Here is a 17309-nt window from a genome sequence, read left to right as displayed (position 1 = left end):
AAACCCAGGGCAGGTCTGTCCCTCTTAATTCTGCTCATCAGCTTTGGTTTGATTATTATCCATGGAAAGTCTGATTGGGAGGGAAGAGGAGCCTGAATGGAAACCCAGGGCAGGTCTGTCCCTTTCTCCAGTGCTCCTGGATTGATCAGCTTTGGTTTATTATCCTTGGAAAGCCTCAGTGGGAGGGAAGGGGAGCCTGAATGGAAATCCAGATTAGTTCTGTGCCTCTTCTCCAGTGCCCCTTGAGTTATCAGCTTTTATTATCCTTGGAAAGCCTCAGTGGGAGGGAAGGGGAGCCTGAACAGAAACCCAGGGCAGTTCTGTCTCTCCAGTGCTCCTGGATGGATCAGCTTTTGTTTGATTATTATTTTTGGAAAGTCTCATTTGGGAGGGAAGGAAGAGTCTGAACAGAACCCCAGAGTAGTTCTGTCCCTCCTCTCTAATGCTCCTTATCAGCTTTGGTTTGATTATTATCCATGGAAAGCCTCATTGGGAGGGAGGGGGACCTGAATGGAAATCCAGGGCAGTTCTCTCCCTCTTCTCCAGTGCTCCTTGATTGATCAGCTTTGGTTTGATTATTATCCATGGAAAGCCTCATTGGGAGGGAAGGGGAGCCTGAATGGAAACCCAGGGCAGTTCTGTCCCTCCTCTCTAATGCTCCTGTATTGATCATCTTTGGTTTGATTATCACCCTTGGAAAGCCTCACTGGGAGGGAAGAGGAGCCTGAATGGAAATCCAGATTAGTTCTGTGCCTCTTCTCCAGTGCTCCTGGATTGATCAGCTTTTATCATCCTTGGAAAGCCTCATTGGGAGGGAAGGAAAGCCTGAATGGAAATCCAGATTAGTTCTTTCCCTCTTCTCTAGTGCTCCTGGATTGATCAGCTTCTGTTTATTATCCATGGAAAGCCTCATTGGGAGGGAAGGGGAGCCTGAATGGAAATCCAGAGTAGTTCTGTCCCACCTAATTCTCCTGGATTGATCAGCTTTGGTTTATTATTATCCTTAGGAAGCCTCATTGGGAGGTAAAGGGAACCTGAATGGAAATCCAGATTAGTTCTGTCCCACCTCTCTAGTGCTCCTTATCAGCTTTGGTTTAATTATTATCCTTGGAAAGCCTCATTTGGGAGGAAGAGGGGCCTGAACAGAAACCCAGGGCAGTTCTGTCTCTCCAGTGCTCCTGGACTGATCAGCTTTTGCTTGATTTATTGTTTTTGGAAAGCCTCATTGGGAGGGAGGGGGACCTGAATGGAAATCCAGGGCAGTTCTCTCCCTCTTCTCCAGTGCTCCTTGATTGATCAGCTTTGGTTTGATTATTATCCATGGAAAGACTCGTGGGAGGGAAGGGGAGCCTGAATGGAAACCCAGGCCAGTTCTGTCCCTCCTCTCTAATTCTCCTTATCAGCTTTGGTTTGATTGATTATCATCCTTGGAAAGCCTCATTTGGGAGGAAGAGGGGCCTGAACAGAAACCCAGGGCAGTTCTGTCTCTCCAGTGCTCCTGGATTGATCAGCTTTTGTTTATTATCCTTGGAAAGCCTCACTGGGGAGGGAAGGGGAGCAGAGGGAGGTCCAAGCCAGAGGTGACTCCAGCAGAGGGATCTCCCCAGGGATTGCTGTGGCAGGAGAAGGGCCAAGCTGTGCCTGGCACGGGTCAGACCAGGCTTGGACCTTCTTGCTCCCCCAGGCAGGGCTGGGCTCCTGCAGGTTCTGAACCTGCAGGGACTGGAACCACAGGAAAAGATGGGCCAAAGCTTATGAAAAGCCCCAAGACTCCCAAGCAGGACCTGCAGCTGCTTTAACTCACTTGGGTGGGTGTTTGTAGGGTTGGGTTTATTCCCCTCCCCACAATTAAGTGTTTTTAATGTTCTCATGAAGCCCAGGATGGATATTCACAGCTGTGGGTTCTGGGATGACACATCTTGTTGTCCCTGGAATTCCCAAGGCATGGACAGGGATCTAAGCCCTTGTCCTCTGTTTTTCCCCAGTTTCTCAGGGATCCTGCCATGCCTGTCTTGGAGGAGCTGGACAATTCCACTGAGGAGGATCCACAGGCTGTTGTACTTGAAGAAGAGATCCAAGGCTGGGGCAGCAGCTCCGAGGGTGATGATGCTCCTTCAGCCAACACCTCCAGGGACAAGGAGAGCACTGAGGTGCCACCCCTCTGATGCCACCTGGCCCAGGGCATTCCAGAAGCTGCTCCCGTGGTGTGGCTGCTGGCAGGACAATCCTGAGCCAAACCTGGACCCCTGGGATGTGTTCCAGGGGCTGCTCCTGAGCCCCCCCCAGCCCCAGACATGGAAAAGGGGGAAGGAAACGAACACTAAACTCATCAAAGGGTTAAATTCCCACCCCAGGGTGGAATAAAACTGGGAGGAATAGCAGCACTTTAGGGGAGGATGGAGGAGAACCTGGGATTTTTCAGGGAGTGAATCACTGCAATGTGAGTTCCTTCAATAGTGGGTTTTGTTTTGCTGGCAATAAGACTTTATATCCACCCCCCTCTGCTTCTCTGCATCATTTCAAGTCCATGGCAAACCAACCAGGAATTTGTTGGTCCTTTCCCCTCCTGGGGATGAAGCTGTGCCAGGAACTGCTCCCAGAGAGGCCTCCTGAAGCATTAATGTGCTCCTGCAGCCACCCCAGAGTCCTGCCCAGCCAGAGAGGCCTGAAAATAGTCTGTAAAACAAGTGCCAGTCCTTACCAGACCCTGAAACCTCCTGGAGACCTCCAGCAAGAGAGAGGTGGACCAAGAGAGGTGTTGTGAGTGCCCTAAAGCAGAGGAGCCCAGGATGAGGCTCCTGGGGGTCTGGAAGGTGTCCAATAAAGCACAAAGGACAAGTGAACCACTTCTGTACCACAAACCTGGGGTTTCAGTGATGTTTCTTCCTGGTTTGATACAAATTGTTTAAAAGAGAGAAAAGAAATGGGGTGGGTTGTTTGCAGTGGAGTGTCCCTGGCCCTGGCAGAGCTGGGGGAGCTGAGTTGAGGCTGGTCAGCCTTTCCAGGAACCTGCAGGGCTTCCTCAGGTGCTTCCTTGTGGAATTCCCCGGGTTAAACAGTCCTGTGAGCTTGTCATGGTTGGGGCTGGGAGGAACTGTCAGCCCCAAACAGCTCTGCAGTCCCTGCTTTGACCCACCCACACTCTGGGCTGGGCACAGAGGGGGGCACAGCCCTGACAGGGGACAACCCCTGCCCAGCACAGGGTAAAACACTCCTGGGACAGGGATATTTATATATTTATACATTTCTGACTAAAGCCTACACTGGACTTCTGGCAGGGATCTGTGTTGTTAAATATTGTGGCAAAAACAAGGCCCATGTTACACAAATAAGCCAAAGTTAAAAACCATTTGCTTGGGCTGCTGGAGAGGACACAAAGAATTCCAGACTGGTTTGGGGTGGGAGGGACCCCAAAGCCCACCCAGTGCCACCCCTGCCATGGCAGGGACACCTCCCACCAGCCCAGGCTGCTCCAAGCCCTGTCCAGCCTGGCCTGGGACACTCCCAGGGATGGGGCAGCCACAGCTGCTCTGCCCACCCTGTGCCAGGGCCTGCCCACCCTCCCAGCCAGAAATTCCTTCCCAATATCCCACCTATCCCTGCCCTCTGGCAGTGGGAGCCATTCCCCTTGTCCTGTCCCTCCAGCCCTTGTCCCCAGTCCCTCTCCAGCTCTCCTGGAGCCCCTTTGGGCACTGGAAGGGGCTCTCAGGTCTCCCCAGAGCCTTCCCTGCTCCAGGTGACCCCCCAGCTCTCCCAGCCTCTCTTGTGTTGTTGCAGTTCCAGTTCCAGGTACAAGATCCAGTCCCTGGGATGAGTTTTAGGCCTCACTCATTTCTCACTCTGTACAAACCCAACCAACACTCCCAAGCTCCTGAACAGGAACTTTGACAGACCTGGAAACCAAAGCCTGGTGTTACTCCCTCCCTGGTGAAAGCCTTGAGTAAAGCTCAGTCCAACCTGAGTTCCTGCACAGTCAGCTGGGAGTTCAGTGTTTGGGAACAGAAGCTCAGCTTTGCTGCAGCTCTGACATTACACCCACCCAGCTGTGCCTGGCACGGTGCCCTCCTTGTGCCCTGCAGAGGGGACAGGTCCCTCCAGCCATGGCAGGGCAGCTCCAGGCTCTGCCCCATGTCCTGGCCCCTGCAGACATTCCCAGAGGGAGCAGGGGCATCCCTGACAGCCCAGAGCCCAAGCACAGCACTGGCCCCCAGCACTTTGGCACCTCTGGGGCAGAGCTGGGGACAGGGACAAAGGCTGTGACACACAGGAGACCAAAGGCCTTAAACCCCAGAGAGAACCTGTGAGAGAAATGAAGATCCAAGCTCAGCCCAAGGCTGGAAAACATCCTGTCCTCCCCTCTGGGCACTCCAGGCAGAAGAAGCTGCATTTCTGTCAAGCAAACTGCACTTCAGTCCAGAAAACTGCACTTACTTCAGTCCAGAAAACTGCATTTCTGCCAAGGAAACTGCATTTCTGCCAAGCAAACTGCATTTCTGCCAAGGAAACTGCACTTACTTCAGTCCAGAAAACTGCATTTCTGCCAAGGAAACTGCATTTCTGTCAAGGAAACTGCATCTCAGTCCAGGAAAATGCATTTCTGTCAAGGAAACTGCATTTCTGTCAAGGAAACTGCATCTCAGTCCAGGAAACTGCATCTCAGTCCAGGAAACTGCATCTCAGTCCAGGAAACTGCATCTCAGTCCAGGAAAATGCACCTCAGTCCAGGAAAATGCACCTCAGTCCAGGAAAATGCATTTCTGCCAAGGAAACTGCATCTCAGTCCAGGAAAATGCATCTCAGTCAAGGAAACTGCACCTCAGTCCAGGAAAATGCATCTCAGTCCAGGAAACATCCATGAAATTTAAGAGAGAAACATTTTAACTGGGGCAAAGGGCAGCCCTAGAGCTGGCAGTTATTTCAAGGTAGGACTGTGAGCAATAAATAAATCCATATCCCCACTGGAAACACTCACCCTTAAGTACAGAAGGGAAGAAGTGCAGGAAAACTGTTAATTCATGAGCAAAAAGTGACACCTGTGTGGTTTGAAAGATGCTGGTCTGACCCTCATTTGCTGTTGATATCCCTGAAGTATGAGTGGCACCAGTTGGGTGGAGTTTTTTATTCTAACACCAGGAAATACATTAAATACCAGCTGGTATCTCTTACACTGAGCAGCATGGAGTTAATTCCCAGGACTGTGGTGCCAGCAATGCCCTCAGTGCCAGGAGTGCTTTATTGGCCATGCAGAACCTGCTGAGGGCAGGGACTTGCTGAAAAACCCAGAACCTTTTACAAAAAAAAAAAAAGCAAAGAAGAAGCTACTTTATATTTACCTGAACAATAATATAAAATCCTTAAAATCAGCTCTTATCCCAGCACAGCCCCTGCTCCAGGGATGGGCTTGGTCCTGTTTGCTCAGGGATAGTTCACTGGAGCCTCAGCCACAGGAGGAGCTTGGGAAGCTGAAAGGATGGGAAGCCTTGGAGTGGAAGGGAGAGGCCTGAGGGTTCCCCCAGGAATCTGCCATTCCCTCTGGAACAGATCCAGTCCTATGTACATATTCACAAGTGAGTCCTGGGAAAAGAGGAGCTTCTTACAGAGCCTGGAGGTGTCTCAGTCCAGAGTTTGGGAAGCAAACCAAGAACAAGGAACTGTAAATTATCTACACACAGAGAAGCAGGTGGGGCTCTGGAACAGCCCAGGGGGGCTCAGCCCCACAGCTCTTCTGTCCTTCCAAACTTGTAGATCAGAGTGCTGAAAATAAAAGGAATTACAGTCAGACCACACACAAGGTAATTGCAACAATATCCTTAAAGCTCACCCTGTAAATCAACAGCCCTGAACTTGTATTGGAGTCAGAATGAGGGGCTGGTACTTGTATTTATTTCCTTGCCTGGCTGAAGCTGAAGGTCAAACAAAAACTAACCAGTTTCACAGCCCTTCTGAAGGAAAAAACTGGTGGTTATGGAATTCTGGAAGTGATCCACAGAGTTCCAGAGCAGCAAGTCTCACCCTGGGACCTGGGACCAGCAAAATGGGATGGGTCATGCTGGGATCAAGTGTCAGCAATTCCATTTTTATGTGCAAATCAGAAAGAAAACTGATCCTGTGGTGGGGAAGGCAGATCCAAATTAGAAAAGTCCCATCCCTGGGAGTGTCCCAGGCCAGGCTGGACAGGGCTTGGAGCAGCCTGGGCTGGTGGGAGGTGTCCCTGCCATGGCAGGGGTGGCACTGGGTGGCTTTAGGGTCCCTGCCCATGGCAGGGGTGGCACTGGGTGGGTTTGGGGTCCCTGCCCATGGCAGGGGTGGCACTGGGTGGGTTTGGGGTCCCTGCCCATGGCAGGGGTGGCACTGGGTGGGTTTGGGGTCCCTGCCCATGGCAGGGGTGGCACTGGGTGGGTTTGGGGTCCCTGCCCATGGCAGGGGTGGCACTGGGTGGCTTTGGGGTCCCTCCAACCCAAACCTTCTGTGACTCTAAATTAGTCTTTCAGTGGAACCATTCTCAGACTCTGCCTCCAGCAGCTTCCCTTCTCAATCCCAGAAGATTTAGGAAGTGCTGTTTCCTGCAGGAACATCCCCAATTTCCCAGCCAGGGCATTGCTCCAGAGCCCACTGAGCTCATCCATGCAAGGCAGTTGATGTGGGACTGGGAGGAAAAGGCTCAGCACAGGAATTTAGAACAGGAGGTGATGGGAAATTTTTCAGTGTCTGATCTTGGAACTGACACTATTTAATGTGTCTTTTATGAACAGAATCCCTGGATTGCAGAATGCACTTGACATCTGAAGAGTTGTCACAGGTACCCAACAGTTTCTGAGTGTTCTGGGAGAGACTCAACAGTGTTATCTGAAATAAATCCAGTGTGCTCTTACAAAACACACCCTCATGCTCCCAGCAAATGGAATTCTCTCTCTTTGGAACTGGAAGCACAGCCAAAGGAAGGAAATAGAGGTGATATCAGTTATCAGATAATGGAGCCATTGGGGTGAAAGAGTCTGGAAAGGGGCAGCTGAATCTCCCCCTGGTTCTGCTGGGATGGATGCCCTGGTAGTTGGCACAGGGGTAGGGCATGATGGCATTATCCAAAGACACTGGCAGGAAACTGTCTGGATCCACATTCCAGAGCTGTAAATCCAGGGAGAGCTGCACTGACAGGAGTGTGAGGGGAAGGAAGAGCCTTTTGTAGGCTGGGAAGGGGCAAATCAAACCTTCTTTCTAAGCTCTGGAGCAAAGGGAGTAGAAAAAACAACTCATTTTTCAGTAATATCAATGTGTGGGAGCAGGGAAGTCCCTCTGGAAGGAAGGAAGTTTGGCCAGGGAACTTACCTGAAAAATATTAATGCATTTTGGAAAAACACTGCTAATCCAGGGTACACATTGGTGTCTGCAAGGGAAGGACAGGGGACAGACATCAGTCCCTGGCACAGCTCAGGGTCCCACCAAAGCCCCAGGGGTGCCACACACCACACTCCCATCCCTGGGCACTGGAAAAGCACTTTCCCAGGGGGCAAAGGAACCCAACTTACTCTGTGTAACATAAGCTCCAAAGAGGATCCACATGGAAGCAATCAGGGAGCCAAACATCAGCATGAAGCCAATGAAGAGCCAGATCCGAGCACCTGCAGGGGAGGGAAGAGCTCTGAGAACTTGGGGCTGTGATCCATGGGGACAGGAATCCATCCTGGGATGGGGGATCTGTGCCCTTCCTGCCCTGGGATGGGGGATCTGTGCCCCTGCTGCCCTGGGATGGGGGATCTGTGCCCCTGCTGCCCTGGGATGGGGGATCTGTGCCCCTGCTGCCCTGGGATGGGGGATCTGTGCCCCTGCTGCCCTGGGATGGGGGATCTGTGCCCTTGCTGTCTGGGATGGGGGATCTGTGCCCTTCCTGCCCTGGGATGGGGGGGATCTGTGCCCCTGCTGCCCTGGGATGGGGGATCTGTGCCCTTCCTGCCCTGGGATGGGGGATCTGTGCCCTTCCTGCCCTGGGATGGGGGATCTGTGCCCTTCCTGCCCTGGGATGGGGGATCTGTGCCCTTCCTGCCCTGGGATGGGGGATCTGTGCCCTTCCTGCCCTGGGATGGGGGATCTGTGCCCTTCCTGCCCTGGGATGGGGGATCTGTGCCCTTCCTGCCCTGGGATGGGGGATCTGTGCCCTTCCTGCCCTGGGATGGGGGATCTGTGCCCTTCCTGCTCTGGGATGGGGGATCTGTGCCCCTGCTGCTCTGGGATGGGGGATCTGTGCCCCTGCTGCCCTGGGATGGGGGATCTGTGCCCCTGCTGCCCTGGGATGGGGAATCTGTGCCCTTCCTGCCCTGGGATGGGGGATCTGTGCCCTTCCTGCCCTGGGATGGGGGATCTGTGCCCTTCCTGCCCTGGAATGGGGGGATCTGTGCCCCTGCTGCTCTGGGATGGGGGATCTGTGCCCCTGCTGCCCTGGGATGGGGGATCTGTGCCCCTGCTGCTCTGGGATGGGGGATCTGTGCCCCTGCTGCCCTGGGATGGGGGGGATCTGTGCCCTTCCTGCCCTGGGATGGGGGATCTGTGCCCTTGCTGCCCTGGGATGGGGGATCTGTGCCCCTGCTGCCCTGGGATGGGGGATCTGTGCCCCTGCTGCTCTGGGATGGGGGATCTGTGCCCTTGCTGCCCTGGGATGGGGGGGATCTGTGCCCCTGCTGCTCTGGGATGGGGGATCTGTGCCCCTGCTGCCCTGGGATGGGGGATCTGTGCCCTTGCTGCCCTGGGATGGGGGATCTGTGCCCTTGCTGCCCTGGAATGGGGGGATCTGTGCCCTTGCTGCCCTGGAATGGGGGGGATCTGTGCCCCTGCTGCCCTGGGATGGGGGATCTGTGCCCCTGCTGCCCTGGGATAGGGGATCTGTGCCCCTGCTGCCCTGGGATAGGGGATCTGTGCCCCTGCTGCCCTGGGATGGGGGATCTGTGCCCCTGCTGCCCTGGGATAGGGGATCTGTGCCCCTGCTGCCCTGGGATAGGGGATCTGTGCCCCTGCTGCCCTGGGATGGGGGATCTGTGCCCTTCCTGCCCTGGGATGGGGGATCTGTGCCCTTGCTGAAGGCACAAAGGGAAGGGTCAAACTCTGGCTCAAGGACCAAACAATCCACCTGCTCACTCCTGGGAAAGGAAAAATAGTCTCTTTTTCCCTTGAGCTGGTTCATAATGACATAAAAAAGCACCACAGGCCAGTTCAAGTCTCAGTAAATGCCACCAGATTTCCACTGAGGCATTCACAAATCCCATGGGAAAAGCTGCTGGGATGCACCAGGGAAACAGGGCAGGAATTGGGAAAGGAAGCAGAGAGGACAGCAGGTCCTTGGGCAGCACAGGCAGGGGGATATCTGGGATCCATTCCCAAGGAATGTCTGCTCCAAGGCAGGGACACCCCCCCACCCATCCAGGATTTGCAGGGGAAAGTTTAGGAAGCCAAAACTACCACACCAAGATGTCCAGTAGCTGAATTTTTCCAAGATCACCTTTCTAACAAAGCCAGCACCTCTCCCCACCCCCAGGGCTGATTCTGGAAGGAAATTCATTCACAGAGTTCTCTCCCTCTCCTGGTCTTTGGGTTATTTGTTTCACCACCACTTGGGGAAAAAGCCCAACACAAAAACAATCAGTCCTTCAAGTCAGGGTGATTTTTAGAGGTCAGGTACCTGTTCTTCCTAAGCATCCATCACTGTAGCTGTCTCCTCTCACCTGGGCATTTGAGACAGCATTTATCCTGGGAAAAACACAGAGACACTTCAGATCAGCAGAAAATCAATTTAAAGTCATAAATTATAAATTCTGGAGAAAATTCTTTGGCATTCTGTACAGCCACAAGTCCAAATTCCTCCTTTTTTTTTTGCCAATATTGGATGATTCAATAAAAGTTGTTACTTCTTCAAGTCTCCAGACTCACATCACCAAGACAAGAGCCAGATTGTCACCTCTCTCACTTGAGGAAGTTTTGGGCAAGGAACAGCTGTAAAAATGGTTTGAAAATAGGGGGAGATACATCAATACTGAGGTATTAAATTAAGTGTTGGACTCCCCATCCCTGGGAGTGTCCCAGGCAGGGCTTGGAGCAGCCTGGGCTGGTGGGAGGTGTCCCTGCCATGGCAGGGGTGGCACTGGGTGGGCTTTGGGGTCCCTCCCAACCCAGCCCATTCCATGATGCTGTGATTTCTCCCTCCCAGACACACTGCCTTGTAAAACCTGGGCTGAGCAGCTCGTGTGGAGCTGAGCAGAGCCCTCTGTGCCCACTCACATGAAGAAGGCCAGTGTGGAGAAGACCCCACAGGTGTGGAAGGCGTGGTTGAGCTGCTCCGGCTTGGGATACACCACGGCGGCGTCGATCATGATCCACCAGCCTGTGAAGAACTGGGAACAAACACAGCCTGTCAGGGATCTGGGGGGGGACAGAACCAGGGACAGCACTGGGGGAACTGCTCCCAACAAGCACAAACCCTCTGGAAAGGTGCTAAGTCTAAACATGTTTGATGGGTAAGTTCTGCACAAACCTCAGTGCTCCCATTTCTGCAGGAGCGTTGGGGAATGGGCCACATTTCTGTTCAAATGAAGGGACAGGGGATGGATTAATTTATGTCCAGGGAGGCTGTGGCTGTCCCTGGATCCCTGGGAGTGTCCCAGGCCAGGTTGGACAGGGCTTGGAGCAGCCTGGGCTGGTGGGAGGTGTCCCTGCCCATGGCAGGGGTGGCACTGGGTGAGCTTTGGGGTCCCTGCCCAACCCAGACCTCCTGTGATTCCATGGAATTCCCTGTGCAGGAATCCTCTAAGCACAGCTGAGGCACAGATGATGCAGAACAGAGGGGTCCTAACAGACCTAACCATGCAGGAGATCCATGAGTCTTTTTTTTAAATGAAAAAAGAGCAGCAATGGTTCAGCAGCAGCAACATCAGGGGACATGTGAAAACACTGCTGAGAATCCCAGGAGGAGACCTTGAAGAATCCCAGAATGAGACTTGGAAGGATCCCAGAATTAAACCTTGAAGAATCCCAGAATGAGACTTGGAAGAAACACAGACTGAGACCTTGAAGAATCCCAGAATGGCACTGCAGAGTCACAGGAGATGCTGAGCTGGGAGGAACCCACAAGGATCATGGAGTCCAACCCTCAGCCCTGCACAGGACCATCCCCAAGGGTCACACCCTGTGTTGAGAGGATCATCCAAAGGCTCCTGCAGCTCTGGCAGCCTCAAGGCTGTGCCCACTGCCCTGGGGAGCCTAGGCAGTGCCCACCACCCTCTGGGGGAAGAGCCTTTGGCTGAGATCCCACCTGCCCCTGCCCTGCCACAGCTCCAGCCGTGCCCTGGGTGCTGTTCCTGCCCTGGCACAGCTCCAGCCGTTCCCTGTGCCCTGTCCCTGCCCTGGCACAGCTCCAGCCCTTCCCTGTGTCCTGTCCCTGTCCTGGCACAGCTCCAGCCATTCCCTGGGTGCTGTCCCTGCCCTGGCACAGCTCCAGCCCTTCCCTGTGCCTTGTCCCTGCCCTGGCACAGCTCCAGCCCTTCCCTGTGTCTTGTCCCTGCCCTGGCACAGCTCCAGCCATTCCCTGTGCCCTGTCCCTGCCCTGTCCCAGCTTCAGCCATTCCCTGTGCCTTGTCCCTGCCCTGGCACAGCTCCAGCCATTCCCTGTGCCCTCTCCCTGCCCTGCCACAGCTCCAGCCATTCCCTGGGAGCTGTCCCTGCCCTGGCACAGCTCCAGCTATCCCCTGGGTGCTGTCCCTGCCCTGGCACAGCTCCAGCCATTCCCTGGGTGCTGTCCCTGCCCTGGCACAGCTCCAGCCCTTCCCTGCGCCCTGTCCCTGCCCTGGCACAGCTTCAGCCATTCCCTGTGCCCTGTCCCTGCCCTGGCACAGCTCCAGCCATGCCCTGGGTGCCCACAGGTCCCCACAGGGCACAGCTCAGTGCCTGCCCCTCCTGAAGAAGCTGTACCTGCACTGAGGTCTCCCTTCAGCCGAACACCCCAAGTGCCCTCAGTGTCCTCACACACTTCCCCTCAGGGCCCTTCCTCGCCCTCCCACCCCGCTCTGGACGCCCTGCAGGGGCAGTGGGGGGCCACTGCCAGGCCCTGGTGCCAGCTGGGGTGGTGCCATGCTCACCAGCACCCCTGCCACGATGGAGGCCACGGCGTTGCGGCGCTCGCTCCAGTCCACGCACTCGCACTCGGGCCAGCGGAAGTTGTCCAGGAACCCAGCCATGGCCCAGCTCACTCTGCCCTGCTCCCCTGGCACCTCCACGGGGATCTTTCCATCAACAGCTCTGTCCCAGGGACCTGGAAAGCAGCCAAACACAGATTAGGAACATCTGGACACGTTGGACAATTCTCATGTTTCACAATGTTGGGCTCTTTGTACAGAATTGAGGGTTTCATGGAGAACCTCCCCTTCCTCTGGGTTAGGGAAGATGGTCCTTTTCAAGCACTGAACCAAGGATGAATTTGCAGGTGGAGCTTCTGAGATAAGGATGGAATCTCTTTGGAGACCTTGGGCCCACACAGGAGCTGGAAATGAAGCTGCAGAAACTCCCCGGAGTGACATCAAAAGAGCTCTTTTATAAAGTTAAAATAAGTTGCATTAAGGCTGTTTAGATCCAGCAATTTGGGGAAATTGTATTATTTAATCAGCTGTAGGTGTGTGATGTTGGATAGTCTGCATGGTGTGTGTAGGTTTTAAGATTGTCTGTAACTGTGTGAAAAAATAATTCTGAATAAAGTCCCTCCTGAAACTTGAATATTCTTGCACAAGGACAGTTTAAATGTTGTTCATGTAAACAGAGTTGAGCCTCTTTCCTTCTGTTCCTCCTCCTTTCTCTCCACAACTACCCAGTAACTGTAACTCATGACAAAGGGGCCAGAGAAATAAAATACCATAAAACAAAGCCCCATAAAATGAGATGCAGGCAAAGTGATTTATTTAATGAGAGGGGTTGAAGCCCCTGAAAGCCCCTAAAAGGCCCAACTGAGAACTGTCTGTGCAGTTCAGGCACCTTTACACTCCCATTGGAAGGTTCCCTGCCCATGGAACAGGAGGATTTTAAGGTCCCTCCAACCCAAACCCCTCCATAATTCCATGATAAACTCTGTGGATGCTTCATTGAGACTTATTTTAAAGACAACCCTCCTTCAACAGAATTACAGGAGAAAATCATCCCACAACCCCAAAACTTCAAGTCTTTAAGTCATGTCAAGATTTCTGGATTAGATACCAATATTCCCAGTCCCCAAATTAGTAGATAATATAACAATTGCCTTTCCAGCACAGGGAAAGAGCCCAACTCAGCCATCAACTGATCCCAAGGTGTTGCTGCACTGAGAGGAGGTCACAGAGAACTTTAAATATGGGGAGAGGAAATCAAAGTTAATTGACTGATTCACAACTGCTTTAGCATCACCCTGTTTTGGTTTAGCATTTCCAGCTTCTCATTCCAACCTCCAGAACTCATTTCCAGCCAACAACAAATGTCCTTGAGGATTCTGTTACAGCACAGACTGATGGGGAACATATTTCTGGTTAATGCCACCAACTGGAGTTCTACACCAAGAGGTGGAATAAAAATGAATAAATAAACAGTGTGGCTACATTACAAACACAGTGTGGGTAAGACCAAAAGGTTTGTCCTCCTGAAGGCACTCACAGAAATCCATAGTTATGATGTTACTTTGAACACTAAAATCAGTCACTCCAAAATTATTTTACTTCTCTGCACTCTCTGGGCTCGACCATCTGGCCCTTCCTCTGGACACCTGGAAACTCTTTGTCAGGGTGAGGAGCCCAAGCCCTGGCACAGATGGTGCTCCTGGAGTCTCTCCATCCCTGGATCTGTTCACAAAACCCCTGGACAGGGTCACCTGGGGCACCTCTGGTGGAGCAGGGGCTGCACCAGGTGCTGCCCAGAGGGCCCTTCCCACCTCAGCCCTCTGGGATAATTAAATAATCTGTGGATGACTTTTGAAAGAGACCTTCTTACTTGTACAGAATTGCTCTCCCTCACCAGACACTGACACTGCATCAAAGCCAACCCTTCCTTTCTGGGATTTATGGGGGACACCCCTGGCTTTGCCAGCACAAGGGTTATATTGTGATATAATGAACCCAACTTCCAATCCACAAACTGACCTGCACTAAAACTGGCAAAGCCCTTCCCACTGTGCAGGGCAGTTTCAGGGGTACCACACACTGCACAACCCCCTGTCTTAATTACTGAGGGGGCTCTAATTGTTAGTGACAAACCAGAGGCATTTTCCTCACTGCAGAACCTGAGGCAGAACTGCAGACATGGATCAGGGACTGGGGTGGGTTGGAGGGACCCCAAAGATCATCCATTTTGCACCCCCTGCCATGGGCAGGGACACCTCCCACCAGCCCAGGCTGCTCCAAGCCCTGTCCAACCTGGTCTGGGACACTCCCAGGGATTCAGGGGCAGCCACAGCTGCTCTGGGAATTTCATCCCAGCCCCTGCCCACCCTCCCAGCCAGGAATCCCTTCCCAATATCCCACCCAGCCCTGCCCTCTGGCACTTTGAAGCCATTCCCCTTGTCCTGTCCCTCCATCCCTTGTCCAAAGCTCCTTCCAGCTCTCCTGGAGCCCCTTTAGGGATGGCTGCCCCATCCCTGGGAGTGTCCCAGGCCAGGCTGGACAGGGCTTGGAGCAGCCTGGGCTGGTGGGAGGTGTCCCTGCCATGGCAGGGGTGGCACTGGGGGGGCTTTGGGGTTCCTCCCACCCAAACCTTTTGGGATTCTCAGCCAAGCCCTGCTCTGCTGGGAGGAAAGGCTGGCACAGCTGGCATTGGCCAGCCTGGAGAGGAGAAGCTTTGGGGGGACCTCAGTGTGGCCTTCCAGAAGCTGAAGGAGCCACAGGAAAGATGGAGAGAGACCATTCCCAAGGGATGGAGGGACAGGACAAGGGAATGGCTTCTCACTGCCAGAGGGCAGGGCTGGATGGGATATTGGGAAGGAATTGGTGGCTGGGAGGGTGGGCAGGCCCTGGCACAGGGTGGGCAGAGCAGCTGTGGCTGCCCCATCCCTGGGAGTGTCCCAGGCCAGGCTGGACAGGGCTTGGAGCAGCCCGGGCTGGTGGGAGGTGTCCCTGCCATGGCAGGGGTGGCACTGGGGGGGCTTTGGGGTCCCTGCCCATGGCAGGGGTGGCACTGGGGGGGCTTTGGGGTCCCTGCCCATGGCAGGGGTGGCACTGGATAATATTTAATGTCCCTCCCAACCCCACCCATTCCATGATCCATGTCTGGAGCTCCCAGCACCCAGCAGCAAAGGAAGCCACCAATAAGCTGCATTTCACTGAGCAAACCAGCTGAGGCTGCACGAGGACCAGGCTGAGGTTTGTCCCACATGGATTAACAGGGACACAGGGCCAGGTTTTAGCCCAACTCCATCCTGCTGCTGACACAGACACCTCTGCTGGAGGCAGATCCTTCCAGCTGGAATTTCCTGCCTGGACAAAGGTACAAAACTTGCTCCCTGCTTTAAACTTCCACCCACACACTTCCCAGAAGGAAGGAGGCAAAGCCCTTGGCTCCCCTTCAATGCCCTTCCCACAATCAGCCTCCTCCCTGTGCCCAGGGCAGGCAGGTTCTCCCTCTGCTCCTGGAGACCTTCCCCACTCGTGGCCAGGGAACAAAAACACATTTTCAAGAGCAAACTGCAGGCACTGAATGGCCTGAAGCTGTAAAACCAGCCCTGGCAGAGGCCACTGAACCCACCTGAGTGCCACTCACACAGAAACCACAACAGCACCTCAACGTTTTCACCTGAAAATCAGCTTTTCTCTCCCCAAATGGACTGATTAAAAACATTAAAAGCAGCTGCAAGGAAACACAAAAAGTCTGCACAAAGAAAAGTGGAATATCATCAGGTTAGGAAACAACAGAACTTCCTGTTCCCAAAGGAAAAAGATACAATGGAGGGAGAGAAAAAACTTGAAGCCAAGAAGAAAACTCGAGTTTTCTTAAACATGCATCTTCCCCAAGCAACCTGTGAGAGTGGGACTGAACCCAAGGCACAGATGATGGAAAGCAACTCAGGAGCTTCTGGGAACATTCCCACGAAGTCCCTTTTCCTCTTGTTTCAGCCATTCCCTGCAGTTTCCCTTTCAGTTCTCCCTGTCCCACTGGGCTGTGCCGTGGGATTTTTAAAGTGTTACAGAAAGGCAGAAGGAAGGAAGGAAGGAAGTTTTAAAGGAACTCACACAAAAACACGGCTGTGTGGCAAAATTATTAACAACTAATGGCATTTATATTTACATTCTTCATGATGCCCATCCCTGGAAGTGTCCCAGGCCAGGCTGGATCTGGTGGGAATGGTCCTGCCCATGGCAGGGGGTTGGAATGGGAGGAGCCCTGAGGTCCTTTCCATCCCAACCATTCCAGGATTTTCCCTTTACAGGAATGTGTGCTCAGCCCCGGAGCAGGGCGGGGGTTCTGTTGGGGCGCTGTTGAAGTTTGAAGCCTCGAGGGAGGCAGGAACCCCCCAGCCCATCCCTGGAGTCCCCCCGGGCCAGTCCCGGGCCAGTCCCGGCCATGTGCGCGGCATTCCCGGCACGGGCAGATGGGGCAGGCCGGACCCGAGCCTCGCCAGAGCCCTGGCAGGGACCGGAACGCTCAAAACAAACTGTCATGTAGACAAAATAAGTCTTTTGGTTTGTTTTTTAAGGAAATTCGACCTACAGAGCCCAGACGGTGCCTGCGCAGGGGAGGTCAGTCCCTGACACACCTGGACGTGGCGGGGAGCGGCCCGGGGTGCCCTCAGGGTCCCGCTGCCCCTCCGGCTCCCATTCCCAATCCCATCCCTAAACCCGGTCTCATTCCCGGTCTCGGTCCCGGTCCCGGTCCCATTCCCACTCCCATTCCCGGTCCCCTCTCCCGGCCCCACGTACCCGCTCCTGGGCGCGACAATTCCGCCTGCGGGCGCGGCGCCCCTTGAGTGACGGCCGCGCCCGCCAATCAAAACCAAGCGTTGCGCGTCACTCGGGGGGCCAGGTGAGAATAGCGAGTCACGATTGGTTAATGCGGCGGCAAGACCCGCCCCCTGTCCCAGGGGCGGGAAGGGAAGGGGCGGGGCCACGGAGATACCGCCTCTCCTCAGGCCCCGCCCCTTCCCCTCACGGCCCCGCCATGGCCGCCCCTTCCCCTCACAGCTCCCCTCAGCCCCGCCATGGCCGCCCCTTCCCCTCACAGCTCCCCTCAGCCCCGCCATGGCCGTTCCTTCCCCTCAGAGCTCCCCTCAGCCCCGCCATGGCCGCTCCTTCCCCTCAGAGTTCCCCTCACGGCCCCGCCATGGCCGC

At 54.3% G+C, this 17309-nt stretch overlaps 2 protein-coding genes and 1 long non-coding RNA gene across 7 annotated transcripts in view; 2 read left to right on the top strand and 1 right to left on the bottom strand.

The window, feature by feature from the left end:
• IFNGR2 (interferon gamma receptor 2) overlaps positions 1–3279 on the top strand; it is a 41639-nt gene extending 38360 nt beyond the window's left edge. For all 3 annotated transcript variants that reach the window (XM_071567540.1, XM_071567531.1, XM_071567548.1), the window contains exon 7: positions 1986–3279. In XM_071567540.1, coding sequence (XP_071423641.1) covers positions 1986–2165 — 180 coding nt within the window. In that variant the 3' untranslated portion in view covers positions 2166–3279. The remainder of the gene's footprint in view (positions 1–1985) is intronic.
• A 1825-nt stretch (positions 3280–5104) lies between these two features.
• TMEM50B (transmembrane protein 50B) lies at positions 5105–16963 on the bottom strand. 3 transcript variants are annotated; one of them, XM_071567570.1, is made up of 7 exons: positions 16902–16963; positions 12117–12289; positions 10264–10376; positions 9668–9735; positions 7527–7619; positions 7327–7384; positions 5105–5754 (listed from the first exon to the last, which is right to left on the bottom strand). In XM_071567570.1, the coding sequence occupies exons 2-7, from the start codon at positions 12213–12215 to the stop codon at positions 5709–5711; spliced, it is 477 nt and encodes a 158-aa protein (XP_071423671.1). In that variant the 5' UTR covers positions 12216–12289; positions 16902–16963; the 3' UTR covers positions 5105–5708. The 3 variants fall into 3 exon arrangements, with proteins under 3 accessions (XP_071423671.1, XP_071423663.1, XP_071423680.1); XM_071567562.1 differs by lacking the exon at positions 16902–16963 and adding an exon at positions 16270–16331; XM_071567579.1 differs by lacking the exon at positions 16902–16963 and adding an exon at positions 16215–16237.
• Positions 6324–11423, top strand: LOC139677535 (uncharacterized). The gene is made up of 3 exons (XR_011698882.1): positions 6324–6799; positions 10193–10499; positions 10782–11423. It is a non-coding gene; the product is annotated as an uncharacterized lncRNA (long non-coding RNA).
• Positions 16964–17309: the final 346 nt, after the last annotated feature.

The sequence above is a fragment of the Pithys albifrons genome, chromosome 1, assembly GCF_047495875.1.
Source record: "Pithys albifrons albifrons isolate INPA30051 chromosome 1, PitAlb_v1, whole genome shotgun sequence".
Classification (NCBI taxonomy): Eukaryota; Metazoa; Chordata; class Aves; order Passeriformes; family Thamnophilidae; genus Pithys; species Pithys albifrons.
The sequence above is the reverse complement of the archived record's forward strand: the minus strand, read 5'-3'. Positions and strand labels throughout refer to the sequence as shown.

Bases quoted from the DNA above. Each gene is read 5' to 3' on its own strand.
- TMEM50B (XM_071567570.1), bottom strand. From the start codon at position 12,215: ATGGCTGGGTTCCTGGACAACTTCCGCTGGCCCGAGTGCGAGTGCGTG. The intron at 9,736-10,263 runs GTGAGTGGGCAC...TGTTTTTCCCAG, and splicing joins TCCACACTGGCCTTCTTCAT to GATAAATGCTGTCTCAAATG. The intron at 7,385-7,526 runs GTAAGTTGGGTT...CTTCCCTTGCAG, and splicing joins TGGAGCTTATGTTACACAGA to ACACCAATGTGTACCCTGGA.